Source organism: Talpa occidentalis, unplaced genomic scaffold (assembly GCF_014898055.3).
Source record: "Talpa occidentalis isolate TD23 unplaced genomic scaffold, MPIMG_talOcc4v2.1 talOcc4.16, whole genome shotgun sequence".
Lineage (NCBI taxonomy): Eukaryota > Metazoa > Chordata > Mammalia > Eulipotyphla > Talpidae > Talpa > Talpa occidentalis.
This window is the reverse complement of record NW_023601653.1, coordinates 59,165,357-59,181,667: the sequence shown is the minus strand read 5'-3', so window position 1 is coordinate 59,181,667 and position 16,311 is coordinate 59,165,357. Positions and strand designations below refer to the sequence as shown.

Here is a 16,311-nt window from a genome sequence, read left to right as displayed (position 1 = left end):
TTGGTGGTGGGTAGGGTGTGGTAGCATACATCTAAAGAGTATGATGCTATACCTTAAATTATATGCAGTGTCATAAGCCTGTGTTACTTCTTTAAAAAAAATGAATAAAATCCTTTGTATTAATTAGTCTTTTTCCTGGTCCCTTATTTAGGTTTTCTAAATTCCTGCTATGAGTGAGACCATCCAGTATTTTTCTTTTTCTTTCTGACTTATTTCGCTGAGCATGATCCCTTCTTGCTCCATCCATGTTGCTGCAAATTGCATGAGTTTATCTTTTTTGATTGCTGAGTAATATTCCATGTATATGTACCACATCTTCTTGATCCAGTCATCTATTTTTGGGCATTTGGGTTGTTTCCATAGCTTAGCTATTGTAAATAGTGCTGCTATAAACATAGGGATGCAGGTGCCCTTTGGAATTACTGTTTCTGTGTCATTTGAGTAAATACCTAGGAGTGGAATTGCTGGATCATATGGAAGCTCTATCTTTAGTAGGTTGAGGAATCTCCACACAGCTCTCCATAGTGGTTGGACCAGTTTACACTCCCACCAGCAGTGCAGGAGAGTTCCTTTTTCTCCACAACCTCTCCAACATTTGTTGTTGCTAGTTTTTTTTTAATATGTGCCATTCTCACTGGTGTAAGATGGTATCTCATTGTAGTTTAGTAAAAATCAAAATCAACAAGCAACTATAAACCAGAGACACACTATGGGGGGTGGGGTGGGGAGAGGAAGGATTGGGGTCAAAATAAGGAGGGGTTCAATTGTATGGGGAATATAACCAAAATAAAAATGCATACATTCTGCAAAAATGAAAAATGATGTAAGAATTATATAAAACAAAATATTAAAAAATAAAATAAAATTCAACACCTGAAAAAAGGGAATAAAATCCAAAGAGAAGGGAAAATAGGAATGATCCATGTGGTAAGAGGTAGAGTTGGAGACATCATTATAACTTGTGTCTAGTTTACATAGATATAGATACTTGACTTTGAAATTATTTGTAGGTGGAATAATTGCATATAAATGAGGTGGCATACATACATACATTTCCTTGCCCATTTGCATGAGATAGCCTAAAAGCTAGTCCCCTACTATAGCAATGAGTATACCTAATACCATCATCTGGGTATCTAATATGTTTCTCCAATTAAAGGAATGAGGACTCCTTGAAGAAATGGCTTATTCTAGGACTGGAACAGAAAACATACATCTGATAAAAAAAATCCACATGGTGGGAGATTGTTGAAAGAGTTTTACAGGAAGCTACTAAAAGAGCCCCAGTGGTCAAAGCTAGAAGCCATTTGAACAACAAAATGTAATATGGGATTATAAATTCAAGAAATCTTTGAGTCTATGCTGATATAAGTGAATAAAAGATTGTAAGAAATAAATGGAAACGAGACAAATCTCCCACACTAAAATTTAAATATTGCATGTAGTTATTTCCCCCTAATGGAGATGGATTATAACTCCCCCCTCCTTTTGTAGGGAGTATGTATCAGCACTTTTTGCCGGAGTACGTTATGAAAGATAGCAAAAAAAAAAAGTGACTTTCCAGTGGAGAAACCTGGCCAACATGGTATCTCCACCAAGAGTTCCAGGTCAACAACAGTAGTGATAAGTCATGGGAGGACCCTAGATATGATGTGAAAAATTCACTTTACCTCTATGGATTTCCTTCTAGATAACCCGGAAAACCAATTTAATCATAAGAAAAAGGACTATTGAAGGAATCCCAGCTGAGGGAAATTGTTCAAAATAGCTAACCAATTAGGGTCATCAAAATGAGGAAAGTCTAGGAAAATGAGAAAAGTCATAGCCAAGAAGAACCTGGAACCATGACAAATATATTATTGTATCCTGGATAAAATTGAATTTTGAATAAAACTAAAGAATTGTATATAAAGCATGGGTTGGGGTTAATAATATGTTAATGTTTCATTAATTGTAGCAGAAATATCATACTACATAACATGTTAATAATCAGGGAAACTGGTAAATATGGAAACTCTGCACAGTATTGCTATAGACTTGAAGCTGTTGTAAAATTTAACATCTATTAAAAACAAACAGATCAAACAGTATGCTCTTCTGAGCCAAATGCCTAGTTTTATGACTGGGACTAGAATGAGGCCCAAACTGTCTTCCCTTTTTCATTAAAGGTGGAAAATATTAAAGTTTGCTTTTTTTTTGTACCTGTGGTCAACCATCCAAAATTTATTGTGCCTGTTGGTGGATGTCATGTTCTGGGGGTGTAGAAGTTCATAAGGAATCTGTAGCCCCTGCCCTCAAACAAACTTACCATACAGATTAGGGAGGGACAGACGAACCATGTGTTCCTACTCCAGGACCACTGCTGCTACCATAATAGTGTTATTCTCTGCTCCTCCCACGTAATGTCAGGAAGTGCCTCCTTCCTTACTTTGCCCCTTTCTCCCCCATAGGAATCTGGCTCTTTAAAGAGTGTGATTTTCAAGTTACCATTTTCAGCCCTTTAGTTGTAGCCTTGGTCTTTTATCTTAATATTCTTTTCTGAGCAGCTTCAAAGAATTTTGGTAATGTCCAGTGCTGTCCCCAGAAGCCTTTGAGTGAATCAGAAAACAATGCGATAGATTAGGAAAACATGTCTTGGTCTCTGTCAATTTGATATAATATTCCCCTCACCTTCCAACATTTACTTGGGGGTTTTAATTTCTTCTCTTTCTTTTATGGTCTTATTATAGGGACTCAGCACTGGTTCTGTGGTCCCATTCATTCATTCTGTCTTTCATTCAGTCATCTAGTGATCAGCTTAGCACATGCCTATTCAGGGCCTTTGCACTTGCTGTTTTCCTGGTTATAAGTCTCTTCCCAGATTCTCTTCGTTCAATCCCTCTTTGAATTTCACTCAGAGACAGCTTTCTGCTGACTTTTGAAATCAGCTTTCTCTGACACTCTCTACCTCATTGCATTGCATTATTCTTTATAGCATTTATTACCCCCCTGACATTTGTTATATTTGCTTATTGTCTTTTTCTTCTGAAAATCTGCTCATAAGGGGGAGAAATTTTCTTTGTTTTGTGGTCTGTTCCAGCTTCTAGAGCAGAGCCTAACACAGAGTAATCACTCAGGAAATGTTTGTTGAATAAATGCATTCAGCATACCACACGCAGACATGTCTGCATTTCTCCCAGTGGACTTACAGACCAAAAGAATAGGAAACTTGATCATCTGCTCTTATAGATCAGAATTCCTACCTAGCTCCCCTTGTTTTACTTACATTTGTATAACACTTGACAGTTTCCAAAGTGCTCTCACATAGATTGTCTCTTTTGATTCCTTGTATAAACTATAAAGCAAGCAAGAGTTTTCAGACCTAATTTACAAACAGGATCTTGCAAGGTAAATATCAGCACCAGAGCTCAGAGTCAGATCTCTTGACTTCTGGCTGATCAGGTAGTTATATTTATATTTCACTTGCTTCTGAACCTAGAATGAATGCTGTTGAGAGAATGGGCTTGAATTATTTGTTTTTCTATTTTTTACTGTGCCTTACAAACAGTTTGTTTACTGAAAGTGTATTGATTTGAATCTTTCAATCCATGGAAAATCATGGAAGTATCTTTCCCAATTGAAACAACAGGGAACATTTTGGCCACCCCCTTCCTCCATTTCCATCAAGCCACTTCTTTGATGAATGTTGGGAGAATCTCAGAGATTAGCCTTATGTATAGTTCCAGAGGGCTATGACCATGAATTTGCTCAGAAAATCACTTTGCATCCTGTTGATACTCAGATTCTGACTCAGGGTAGGACCAGGGAGTCTGCATTTTTAACAAGCCTCCATGTGTGTCCATGCTACCTGTCTGTGGTCCAGGCTTTGAGTATTTTGGGGATAGGTAGCCATATGCAGGATGGGGTTCTCTCTCTGTCTCTCTGTGTCACTCTAGGTGATTTTTTTGGGAGTCACTCTTTTGTTTTATTGCTTTTGTCATAATTGGCATTTTCCCTGCTTGCTATGTGACCTTAAACAAGTTACTTAACCTCAATTTCCTCTTTAAAAAGGGAGATCACATTAGAACTTAATTTGTGCACTTGTGAGGATTGACTGAGTTTGTACCTGTAGAACACGGAGATTTGTGCATAGCTTATACCCCGCAGTGAATCTGAATTATTGTTATCATGCATTTGTCTCCTCATGCTAGCCTGATAAATTACCTCAATGGATTTAAGAGACATAGGAGAGACAGAAGTCCTTTAAAATATTTGCAAGTGGCTTGAATTGGTCGTGAAAATCCCCAGCTGTGGAAGACATGTTGCTTGCCTGAACAAACATCATAGTAGAAATCCTCTAGTGGTGACACTGCTCATGCTGTATCACTGTACTGTGGATTGTCTATCAAACATATGAACATGGGGGAGAAATGAGTAGTAGGTGCTCCAGTCTTGTAGTTCTAAAATGTTATGATATATGATGTTCAGCACGGAGCATAAAATTGTTTTTATTCATCTCAGTTATGCATTAAATAAACCAAGTTGATTTTAATTGGTGATAAGGAAATGGAGGCAGGAGCCCCAGGGTACAGTGAGAATCCATTTGATGCCTAATTTAATTCATCTTATGGTAAAAGGGGGGGAAAGTATGGACCGTATTATTTTAAAGAGAAATTTTTGTTTTTCTTATTTCAAATGATTAATGAACAACGTAACTGTTTTCATCAGGAAAAATTTTACGTGATTCTTTCCTCCACTGACTCCAAAGTGTAAAAGCTAAGTTTTTTAATTAACATGGAGTTTTTCTTCCTTTTGTTGTAGGATCAGATTTTATTAAGACCTCTACTGGAAAAGAAACAGTAAATGCCACTTTCCCGGTAGCTATAGTAATGCTACGGGCCATTAGAGATTTCTTCTGGAGAACTGGAAACAAGGTATATTATTGCCAGCAAATCTTTCTTCAGAGTACAGATAATGTTATTTATAATACTAGTCACAGTCACGATCATCACCTTTATACGCAGAAGGTGTGAATGAGTTACCTTTATTAAGATAAATGTTTAATTTGCCTTTCATTACAAACGAACACGTTCTTGGAGAAACATGTGCGATTAACAAAAAGTAAGTGTGAGTGTGGGGAGTAAGTATGTGTGATCAAGATGTAAACTCACTTTATGTCCTTTTATTAGCCGAAGACAATTTTATCACTGACAAGAGATTCCTAAATGGGTTCTTTAACGAACTAATTCTGCAGCAACACAGAGGCTGTCTGGTAAGGCGTTGGCCAGCGAAAACAGGTTAATGCAGAAATTAAACTTCCTTGAGGAATGGAAAGAATTGCAGAGTAACATTTATTGAATGATAAGCTGTGGTGGTGATATGAAAAGTATGCAATATAATGGGAAATAATCTTTTCCTGTCATTATTGAAGGACACACATAAATTGGTTTTTCTGTTGGGAAACCCCCGGTCCAGAAAAACTTATTACTTTTAATAATATGAGGTGAAGAGAAAATTCTCGAGGAGATGAACTTATTAAACAAAATAATGAAATGCTGTGAAACAGCAGGGAAAAGGTAGCTCGACGTTATATAGCTCTTGAATTAAATATCCATTTTTGCGTTTTATGGCAGTTGGATGTGCTCTTTGGAAGACTGTTAAGCTGAGGAGGGTATATGCTAGCTTTTGTCAGCTTTTCGAAAAATAATACATATTTTTTGAAACATACGAAGTTAAAAGGAAAAATGCGTATGAGGTATTTTTTAAAATGAGTTTGGATTTTCCTTTTCACTTCAAGTTGCTTGTTTAGCTGCAAATTATCTCAAAGGACTTTTTTTTACATCATTGGAGAGAAAGGTAATATTTTTTAAAATGAGACTTTCCTTTCCTGAGAAGGCATCTTTTTAAAATAGTCTCTTGATTTCTGCCAAATAGAAACCCAAAAATGACCTTTGCCAACTGGATGTGATGACTTTGTATGTGACTGTACCTTTAGTTTATTTTTAGAATCAGAGACCTTCATAAAAATGTACAGAGTTTGAGAGGAAACGAACTCCTTCCAGAATTTTCCCCTTCAGAGTATCTTTTTATCTTAAAAATTGGAGAAATGTGTACCATGACTCACCTATGAAAGTCAGCCCAACTTGGGTAACCTCTATTTGTTAGCTTTTTGTAGCGGTCCAAATAAATTTAAATTTTCTTTTTAAAAGCCATAGCAATAAGCATTCTAGCTTTGGGCCCCAGCTGAGACCATCACTCACTTGACTTGTGGTTCTCCTTGGCCAAATAACACCAAAATAGATGTGAAGCATTTTTCACTTACAGATGCTCTGATCCTCCTCCCTGGTGCTTCTTAATCAGGGGTCATCCTCAGGTATCTGTGCATTTCCCAAGCTCCATCACTGGGGCTAAAAATCACCACTGGGGTCCCACACATATTTACTGAATAGTTAGCTGTGCCATGCTAACTGAGATTCAGTGCTAGGGATACAAAAATGAACAGGTTACTTTCCAAGAGAGTCCTCACACCACAAGCAGAAAATTTAAAACGGTGTCAAATACAGTGTCAAATACACTGTCAAAAACAGTGTTCCAGAGCAGTGTACAGAAGGAGGGGCTCTCCTGTCTTTAATTCAGTTGACCCTTTCCTCAGCTAATAAAAAGAGTTCATCCCAGTTTTATTAAGAAATGAACAGGTACAAATTACACTCATTTAAGTGACAGTTGATTTCACACAGAGGGAATCTGTGTATAGGTCTGCAATCTTTTCAGGTTGTTGCCACATTGCCTGGACCACCTTTACATGGTGAAGTTTCCACATCCTTGATTTAACGGGTGTTTAAAAATGTTGATGGGACACCTTCTAGACCATGATTAGTGTCACTCCTGAGAAGCAGAGGTTTAATATTTCATAACTGATTTCATTACAGATTTATGTTTTCCATATTTTCCCTTAAAAAAATGCTAAACTTGGGACCTCCCTGGTGGCGCAGCGGTTGAGCACTGGGTTGCAAAGCTGCCTGCAGCTTCTGCGGCACCGGTTCGATCCCTGGCTGCTCCCCGGCCACCGGAGGAAGCTCCCACATGGCGCGCAGACCTCTCCTGCCGCCCGCTGCTCCCCTCAGCAGTGTACCTCGGTCCTTCTGCCTGTTCTGCTCCCCACTCTGGCTCTGGTGAATTCTCTCACCCTCCCGCACTTCTGACTGTACCCAGTGCTTGTATAAATAAATAAATAAATAAATAAATAAATAAATCTTTAAAAAAAAAAAATGCTAAACTTATGCTTCAACCTCTCATCAGAAACATTGCCAAACAGACTTGCTGACACAACTGAACTATATAGAAAAATCAATATGCGGCAATGTCTAATTGATAGATATACTCCTGAGCTTGGCATGTATGCTAATGTCAACTAACTGAGTGGCAGGGGGAGGTGCTCTTCTTAATAAATAACCTCATCCCACTATCTCCCTCACTTCTGCCCCTCACTCTTACACAGTCATTTGAGCTCCAGATAACAGGAAGATAAGGTTCAAATCTCTACATGGGTGCTGCTCAGTGGTGTAATGCTGGTGACCCAGGGAGTCACCTGTGTTCCATGTGAGAACTGATGAGTGTCTAAAACAGTAAATGTGATAGTAGAGAATGAGGTGAGCATATGGGAAATACAGAGGTTAAGAAGGTAGGATTGAAGAACCAGGGTCCTGGAGATGACTGCCAGGTTCACTCTCTCAGTCTACATGCCAGCTTGCCGCCTTCCACCTTTGCACCTCACAAACCCACCCCCTTCCTGGGGTGGACCTGACTGACATGCACTTACTGATACCCAGAGCAGGAAATGAGCTACATGACCCCAGAGCAGGAAATGAGCTACATGACATAACTCTCTGAATAGTGGTTCCAGGAAAGGGCATCCTGGCTGAAGATGAGTCCAATGAAAGCGTTGCCAAGTGGCTGCAGTTCATTGGCACTGAGAGCACCAAGGAAAACTGGTGCTTCTATCAACAGCTGCTGCTGGCTGCCAACGACATATGAACCCCGGCACTAGGGGTGTCGTCCTCTCTCATGAGACTTTCTACCAGAAAGCAGATGATGGCCATCATCTCTTCCCCCAAGATATCAAATCCAAAAGCAGAGTTGTGGGCATCATGGCAGACAAAGCCACAGTACCCCTGCAGGAACAACTGGCATGACTACCACCCAAGGGCTGGATGAGCTGTCTGAATGCTGTGCCCAGTAGAAGAAGGATGGAGCTGACGTTGCCAAGTGCCATTGTGTGCTGAAGATTGGGGAACACACCCACTCAGTTGTCACCATCATAGAAAACACCAATGTTGGGGCCTATTATGCCAGCATCTTCTAGAATAATAGCATCATCTTCATGGAGCCTGATTCTCCCTGATGGGCACCACTTGCAGTGCTGGAAGTAAGTAACTGAGAAGGTGCCCATTACTGTCTGCAAGGCTCTAAGTGACCAATGCCTACCTGCACTGCATCTTGCTGAAGCCCATTATGATAACTCCAGACAATGCCTGCTCCCAGAAATTTTTTCATGAGGAGATTTCCTTGGCACCTTACTGCACAGTGCAGCCTGCTGTCTCTGGGATCATCTTCCTATCTGGAGACTGGAGCAAGGAGGAGGCATCCATCAACTGTGGTGCCATCAACAAGTGTTCCCTGATGAAGCCGTAGGCCCTGAGCTTCTCCTATGGCCTGGGGCGGAAAGAAGGAGAACCTTAAGGCTGCCCAGGAAGTGCATTAGGTGAGCCCTGGCCAACAGCTGCTAAGGAGGGTACATACCAAGCAGCCAGGCCAGGGCAGCAGCCAGTGAGTCCCTCTTCATCCGCATCCAGGCCTGCTGAGCGGAGGTTTTCTAAGGCTGCCCCATCAGCACTCCAGCCCTGCCCCCCCCCACCCCATACTCTTGAAGAGGGGGCGTCATCCAAGGCTCCAGGTGCTTTTTCCCAGCACTCTTGCCTCCCTCGTGACATTGGCACATGCACGCTGTTGTCTGTGTTTGCTAACCTCATCACCTTTTCCAGCCTACTGCCAGTAAATAACTATTTAAAGGGGGAAAAATAAGGATTGGTAGGGTATGACCATTGATTGACTGGTTATGGGGTGGTGAAGAAGATGGCGGAGCCCACGTTAACTATGAGGTTTCTAGCTTGGTTGATATTGGGACCATTTATCTGTTGTCTCTCTCCTCTAGCATTGTACTACAGTCATCCCTGCTGGTATTACCTATTAAACCAACAACTCTGAGTGGCCAAATGTATGGGCTTTAGGCCATAGGGTGTGGATTTTTATTTTTTTGATTGCTGCCATCTGTAGAGTCTCTAGTCTCCTGCAAATTCAAGTGCTTGAAACAAGTAAATCCAGATTTGCAGGTTTTACTGTACATAGAAGACATTTCTCCTTTGCTAATAGAGTCAGGGACATCATTTATAAACATTGCATATAGGCTGAATTGTGCTGTTTTATGGTCACCTTCAAAGACGACTCAAGTGTGAAGAGCCCCAACGCTGTCTTTTTCCACTGTGCTTACTTTACCTGGTCTGCTGCTTTATGTAACTCCATCTACTAACAACTAGAAAAAAGTCCCTGCAGTTAAGTTGATTTAAACAACTGTCAACTCTTCTTGCTGATGTCTGCCAGTTTAGGTATTGTATCCTCACTGACACACTCCTCATTTTAAATACGCATATGTGTCTTTTGCACCTTAGAATAAAGGCTGAAAGGTGACCAGAAGGGTTTATTTGAAGGGTAAAATGAATGGGCGTTTGTGGCATCTGTTTCTCTATTTATTGGCATCTCTCTTGTTTATCCCATGTTGATGGCTATAGTCTAGATAGTTGGGGTTTATGACTTTCCAATAAGTGACATGTTAATAGGGTTATTAACTCTCATCAGTGTTTCTCCAGAAGCAGTGACATTGTTCCCATTAATCTCGGAGAAATCATTTGTAGTGTGAATGGGTGTGAGTCCATGATCTAAGCTCTTCTCCAGGGTTAAATAAAATAGATTTTAAGGTGAGGGGATGGGTAAATTTGAGACCCAGTATTAATATGCAGTGCTTTTTTCCCTCTCTCTCTCTCTTTTTTTTTTTTTTTTTGCAATGACTGAGGTTTACAACACTGCATTGTTTTAAAGTTCAGGTTCACACCTCTTCGTATGTATGTTATCACAGACAGCACACCTACCACCAAAGCTCTCATCATCCTCCACTGCAGTCCACTGAACTCCCTCTACCCTTTGCTCCCCAGCCCTCCTGCACCCTTCCTTATAGTCTTATCTTTGCAGTCAGATTCCAAGGCTTTGCTTTGGTTTGTTTTTGTCACTTCCTTTGCTTTGTTTATTTATACTCACATGTGAGTGGAATCATCTAGGATTTGTTTTTATCCTTCTGATTTATTTCACTTAACATAATCCTGCAGTATCATCTAAAAAAGGAATCCAATGACAGCAAACACTGTTCCCCTTCCCTTTTAGGTAGGCTTCAAGCCAGCAGGAGGCATCCGCAGTGCAAAGGATTCCCTTGCGTGGCTCTCTCTCATAAAGGAGGAGCTGGGAGATGATTGGCTGAAGCCAGAACTCTTTCGAATAGGGGCCAGCACTCTGCTTTTGGACATTGAGAGACAGGTGAGTAATAACCCATTGTCCTTGGAGCAAAATGATAAATGTTGTTGAGGAAGAAATGAGCTGTGCATAGAAATGAAAACTTATCTGTTCACTTCATTGTTCCCAAACCTCTTTGCCTCCTTCTAAGCAAACCCCCACCTGAACTGGGGTGGGTGGAGGTCCTACTACTGAAGCTTCTAATAGTGGCACTTTATAATGAATTTAATTAAAATTATCACTTATGTACCGGTATAATTATTACTTGATCAGTATAATAATTTATTAGAAATGATCTGAACTCTGATTTTCCTCAACAGATTTACCATCAAGTGACTGGAAGATATGCGGCTTACCATGATCTTCCAATGCCTTAAATCAGCAAGCGACCAATATCAGAAAGTTCTTTACAACAGTGTTTAAAAATTACTTTGCTACAACATTGCTAAAATTATTTAATTAAGAAATGGGGGAATGGGTAATAACTGACCTTTTTTCCTCTTCAAGTGTCTGTTGAATTTAATTCAAAGAATGAAAGAAAAAACTAATCCACATATGTGTTCATTTCAGGCACACCTGAGATGCTCTTAATTATCAGATGATCTGCGCTGTTAATTTAATGAAGGTTTTTCTTAAAATGCCAAGTAAAATGTTACTGATAGCTTTGACAACATTAAATTCCAAGGAAAAAAATGTTAAATTGCCAAGAAACGTGCTCTAGTAACAGAAAATGTGTTGTCCCTGAAGTTCTCCTGGACTCAGGCAACTCAGAGGAGCTGGCTTAGCACTAATATCCTGCCCTGAAAATTCTTTAAGTTTTCCAACAGATATGCTCTTTCAGAAATTATTTTGTTAATAAAATTTCTGTCCTTGTTATATGAAATGCTGTGTATCATTGCATGTCTTTAATTTTTTTTATTTTATTATTTTTTTAAAATTTTATTTATACAAGAGCAGGGGCACAGGCCAGTTGCGCGGGAGAGTGGGAGAACTCACCAGAGACAGAGCAGGGAACAGAACAGGCAGACTGACAAAATACACTGCTGAGAGGAGCAGCGGGCGAGACAGGAGAGGTGTGCTCGCCATGTGAGTTGCTCCAAGGCCGGCAGGTATCGAACCAGCACTGCAGAGTCTGCGGACAGCTTCACAGCTCTGCGCCCAACCGCCTGCGCCACCAGGGAGGCCCTAAATGTGTTCAATTTTTAAAAATCCCAGTAAGTTACATGTTTGAAAAAAATCCTTAAAGTTTTTGTTTTATTCTGGTAACATTGGTTTATGACACATTATATGATTTAGAGGTACAGAATCAAACCCTTTAGGTGTATATTACCACATTGTACCCATGAGCAAGGCAGCACAGTCCTCCACCATAGTCCATTGGGCCCACTACCCACTTTGCTCTCCTTCCTTTGGTAGCCTTAAATCTACAGTCAGATTTCTAGGGTTTGTTAGAATTGGTTTGGTTTTATCTGACCCTTAGTTTCTCTGTATCCTGTATAGAAGTGAAGCCATCTGCCATTTGTCTTTCTCCTCCTGACTTATTTCACTTACCATCTCCCCTCCAGTTTCATCCACATTGTCACAATTGGCAGTTCATCTTTGTTTGTAGTATTTATTGTGTGTGTGTATATATATGTGTGTGTGTGTGTGTGTGTGTGTGTGTGTGTGTGTATATATACACTCACCTGTCCTTGGGCATTTAAGTTGCTTCCATACTTGACTATTGTCAATAATGCTGTAGTGAACATAGGAGTGCCTATCCCTTCAATTTATTGTTTTTGCTTCTTAGGGTAGATACCTATGAGTAGAATTGCTGGAGCATATGATAGATTTTTTTATTAAAAACTTTCAATTTTAACAATATGTATTGAAAAATTCATCTGTTAAACATAAGAAGAGGTTTTGCCATGACTTTCTCATCTCTCTAGTAGAGTCCTTGAATATCTCAGATAAAGTACCTCAGTACATTATTAATAAAATAGATTTTTGTAATATTCTGAAACTTTTAAGATTTTCTGGTGCAGTGACTAGCGGGAAAACAGCAAACCCTAACATAGCACTTAGTATGTGCTGATCTCTTTAAATAATTCAGTTTATTTAATTCCTATAGCAGTAAAGTATAGTACAGTTTGTAATCCTTACAATAGGAAGTAGTGATTTTATCAACCTTTATACACACAAGGGACTGAGGCACAGAGAGTTTAAGCAACTTGCCAAAAGTCACAGAGCTCAAAATGAGCAGTGTCAAGGATCAAACCCAGCAGGCAATGTGGCTCTTGAGTCTGTACATTCATCCCCTAGCTCAGTGTCCCTCAGCTCACACAGACACATACACAGCTCACTGTGATCAGATTTGAGGTCTGCCTGTTCCTTTGTGCTTTCTCCCCATTTCTCCACCTTTTTGCTTGCTAGTACCTCTACCAGATTATAGAGCACAAGTTTTCTCAAAGGGTTATTTGCATTGAGAGGGTCTTCCTTCCTCTCTGGATGAGTCTCCAGCAATTCTTCAGTGGACAATACCAGGCTGGGAGTCAGTTGATTCCATGTTCACATCTGCAGAATTCTAGCTCATGCTTTTCCTTTTTCTGCTTTTATAATGCCGGTCCCGGTAATTCACATCTCTGGAATTGGTCCTCAGTTTCTTCACCTTAAAATAAAGGGTTGGGGCAGACAGCAATTTTCTTGAAGACCTAAAATTTTGTTATCCTAAGAATGGTTATAATAGATCCAAGAAAATGTTTTCTGGCTATAAAGAGCAATTTTCTAGCAATTTAAATTAGAATTTGCCTCTTGAGAGACAATTAGGCCACTCCCCTCAAAGCATTCCTCTAAATCTACGTGAAATGACTGAAATAAGAATGGAGATGACATCCTGCTTCAATGCAATAGCAGAAAACCTACACTGCACTTCAGCCTTTGAGTGTGGTCATTGGCTCTGAATGCCATTTCCATCTACCTTCATAACATGTGGCCCTGGTCTCCACCAGAACAGCCGCTTCTCACTTTGGAGAAGAAACATGGCAGAAAAATAATTACATTCTATCACCTCTGAAGCTATCCCAGTTTCACAGGGGTTTTTGTTTTCCTCCCATTAAACCCAGCTGGCCATTTTAGTTGATCAAGTGAGCAGGTATCATTATCCTCAATTCTAATTTCTATGAGGCATCCACTGAAATTGACCTCTGTGGACAATTATAGATTCACATAGGAAATTAATACTGGCAAGTCCCTCAAACATATTAGGAGTGAGCACAGCCTGATCTAAAGGTAAGTAATCTTTTATTTGGGGGGACAGTTATTCCAAGGACTATTGGCCTCTTCATCAGAAATGTCTTCCCCTTACCTGGCTCTTGAAATCAAATGTAGCACAGAGGACTTTAATAGGAAGATCCTTGTAAATACTGATTGCTCTGAAAACATAAGAGGAAGAGGTCATTTCTGAGGTGACTGTGATTTACTGCAAGTAGATTTGTGTACTTTGGAACGTTGGAAGCAGAAGCTTTATACGCTGAGAAACTGAGTTGATGTGTTCTGTGTGTAAAGCTTAATTTATACACACCTGAAATTTTCATAATTGTTTAATAAGGCCTATTAGGGTTTAAGGTTATTTTTAGAACAACCAGTCATTTAATTTAGGGGCTTAAAGAGATTTTAGAGACTGTCTGGTTCTAACCATCATTTTTTACTAGAGAAAAGAAACTCAAAAACTCAAGCAGACAGTCGGATCCTACATCTACATCATGCCATGAAATATTTTACAAAACATGACTAAGGACTCTGGAATTGAAAATTTCATATTGTCACATGTTAACTGCAGACTCAAAAAACTCACTTTTGCCCCAAGGTACACCAACCACCTAAGTCTAACCTAGGTGATAGTGTGGTTAATATAGCTCTAAAACCTTCAGAATTTTGATCTCATGAGTTAATTTTTTTCTTATAAATGAAAGTTGAATGTGACTTTATTGTTTGAAAGGAAAACTAGAAGCCTTGTTTGAATTCCATTTGGTCTGCAAATGGAGAGAAAATGATGAGTGTAATCACAAAATAATTTCATAACTATGGTGTTTCAGTCTCATTCTGGATTATTTCAGCACTATCAGGAAACTTAGGCAAATTAGGTTGTATGAAAAAATAGTTTCCAAGGAGTTCTGTGCAAAAGCAAGAAAGGCTACAAATGTCTCTGAAAACACATCCTCAGTGACATGATGAAATCTCTGTTGTGATAGAAAGGTTTGTTACATCTTACATAAACCAAATCAGTTTCTTTGGAAAAGTCACCTTACGTGTCTAGTTCAGAGGGAAGCCAACATTAATTTTTCTTCTATCAACCTGATGTTTTTTTACACAACATAGTGGGAAGGAGTGCTGCGAAAGAATTGAATAGATAGTTCTTTCAAAGGATATGGAATGTTATACCCATTTTGGCACTAGGAAAAAGGTATGAGGTGAAATCAATTTCTACATTTGCTTCTTGATTATGCTCAAGAGTCTTGCCTCCCAAAGGAAAATATGAAAATTATAACTACCACCAAATGATCCTTTCCATAAATGACCACAGGTAACATCTGGAAGATATATAAAATATGTAGTAAAAATAATCATTTTTAATTAACTAAAACCTGCTCAGGAGAGAGTCAGAGGAATATCCATCTGGTCAATTCTTATTTAATAGGGCAAATGAGGATCAGAATGTTTAATGCAATATATGTGAAATACTTAGTGACCTTACCATGAACTAAAACTTTTTTTAGGAGGAAGAATAAGGATGAGGTGGAATCAGAATATAGACAATTTTTTCTGTGGCATTATTTTCTGTAACAGTGTTCAATAACAGAAAATGTGTTTCAATTCATGTAAACAGTAAAATGAGGCTTATTTTGCAACTTGACAAGTATGATGAAGAGTTTACTTTAATAAAAGTAAAAGAAACTGGGATTATTCAATCCAAAAGGATTGAAGGATACTTACCTAATGACACCAGGAGCAGTTATTTGTACATTAGATCTTAGTAACCTCAAGTTCTACATTTCCTCTGTGAAGACTGGTTCTATTGAACATAATGAAATTAAGCTAGTCTTAGAGAAGACCTTTAATGGCCTGAAATATGTTATTAAGTAAATCTGATTTTCAGGTCTCTCTGGTGACGCAAGGGGTTAAGCACCGCACTATGAAGCAATCTGCAGCCTCTGTAGCACGAGTTCGTTCCCCGGCCGGCCAGAGAGAAACACACATGGAGCAGCAGACCTCTCCTGTCTCACCCACTGCTCCCCTCAGCAGTGTATTTCAATCAGTCTGCCTGTTCTGTTCCCCACTCTGTGTCTGGTGAATCTTCTCACCCACCACATCTCTGGCCTGTACCCCAGCTCTTGTATGCATAAATAAATAAATCTTTTTTAAAAATCTGATTTTCCTTCTTAAAAGTAGATTCTCTTTTGATTGGAGTGGTTTAGTTGTGTACCCAAAGAAAGTGATTAGTAGACATCAGAAACACCAAGGAGAGTTGTTTTAATTTTTTTTTTTTATGTTTATAAGCAACTACAAGCTTCAGAAAGCATACAATGAATACTAAGTTGGCCTATCAATGTAGTTAAGGTTATTGTTTTTCAGAATAATTTTTTAATAACTACCATAAAGCTCCAAATAACTCTTTTCTAATTTCCATATTTTCTGCCTTGACTACATACATAACTGTTTTAAATAATTATAGTCATA

The 16,311-nt window shown here is 39.2% G+C and overlaps 1 protein-coding gene and 1 pseudogene across 2 annotated transcripts in view; both read left to right on the top strand.

Moving 5' to 3' along the window:
* DERA (deoxyribose-phosphate aldolase) overlaps window positions 1-15,991 on the top strand; it is a 96,521-nt gene extending 80,530 nt beyond the window's left edge. The window contains exons 7-10 of one of the 2 annotated variants that reach the window (XR_008552261.1): window positions 4,801-4,913; window positions 10,471-10,620; window positions 10,917-11,810; window positions 15,731-15,991. Coding sequence is in view for 1 of the 2 variants with exons in the window: in XM_037514286.2 (XP_037370183.1) it covers window positions 4,801-4,913; window positions 10,471-10,620; window positions 10,917-10,973 (320 nt within the window). In the remaining variant the exon portion in view is untranslated. Of the gene's footprint in view, window positions 1-4,800; window positions 4,914-10,470; window positions 10,621-10,916; window positions 11,820-15,730 lie in introns of those variants that run through there. The other variant, XM_037514286.2, reaches the window with a different exon arrangement.
* On the top strand, window positions 7,523-8,902 carry LOC119248144 (fructose-bisphosphate aldolase A-like; annotated as a pseudogene).
* Window positions 15,992-16,311: the final 320 nt, after the last annotated feature.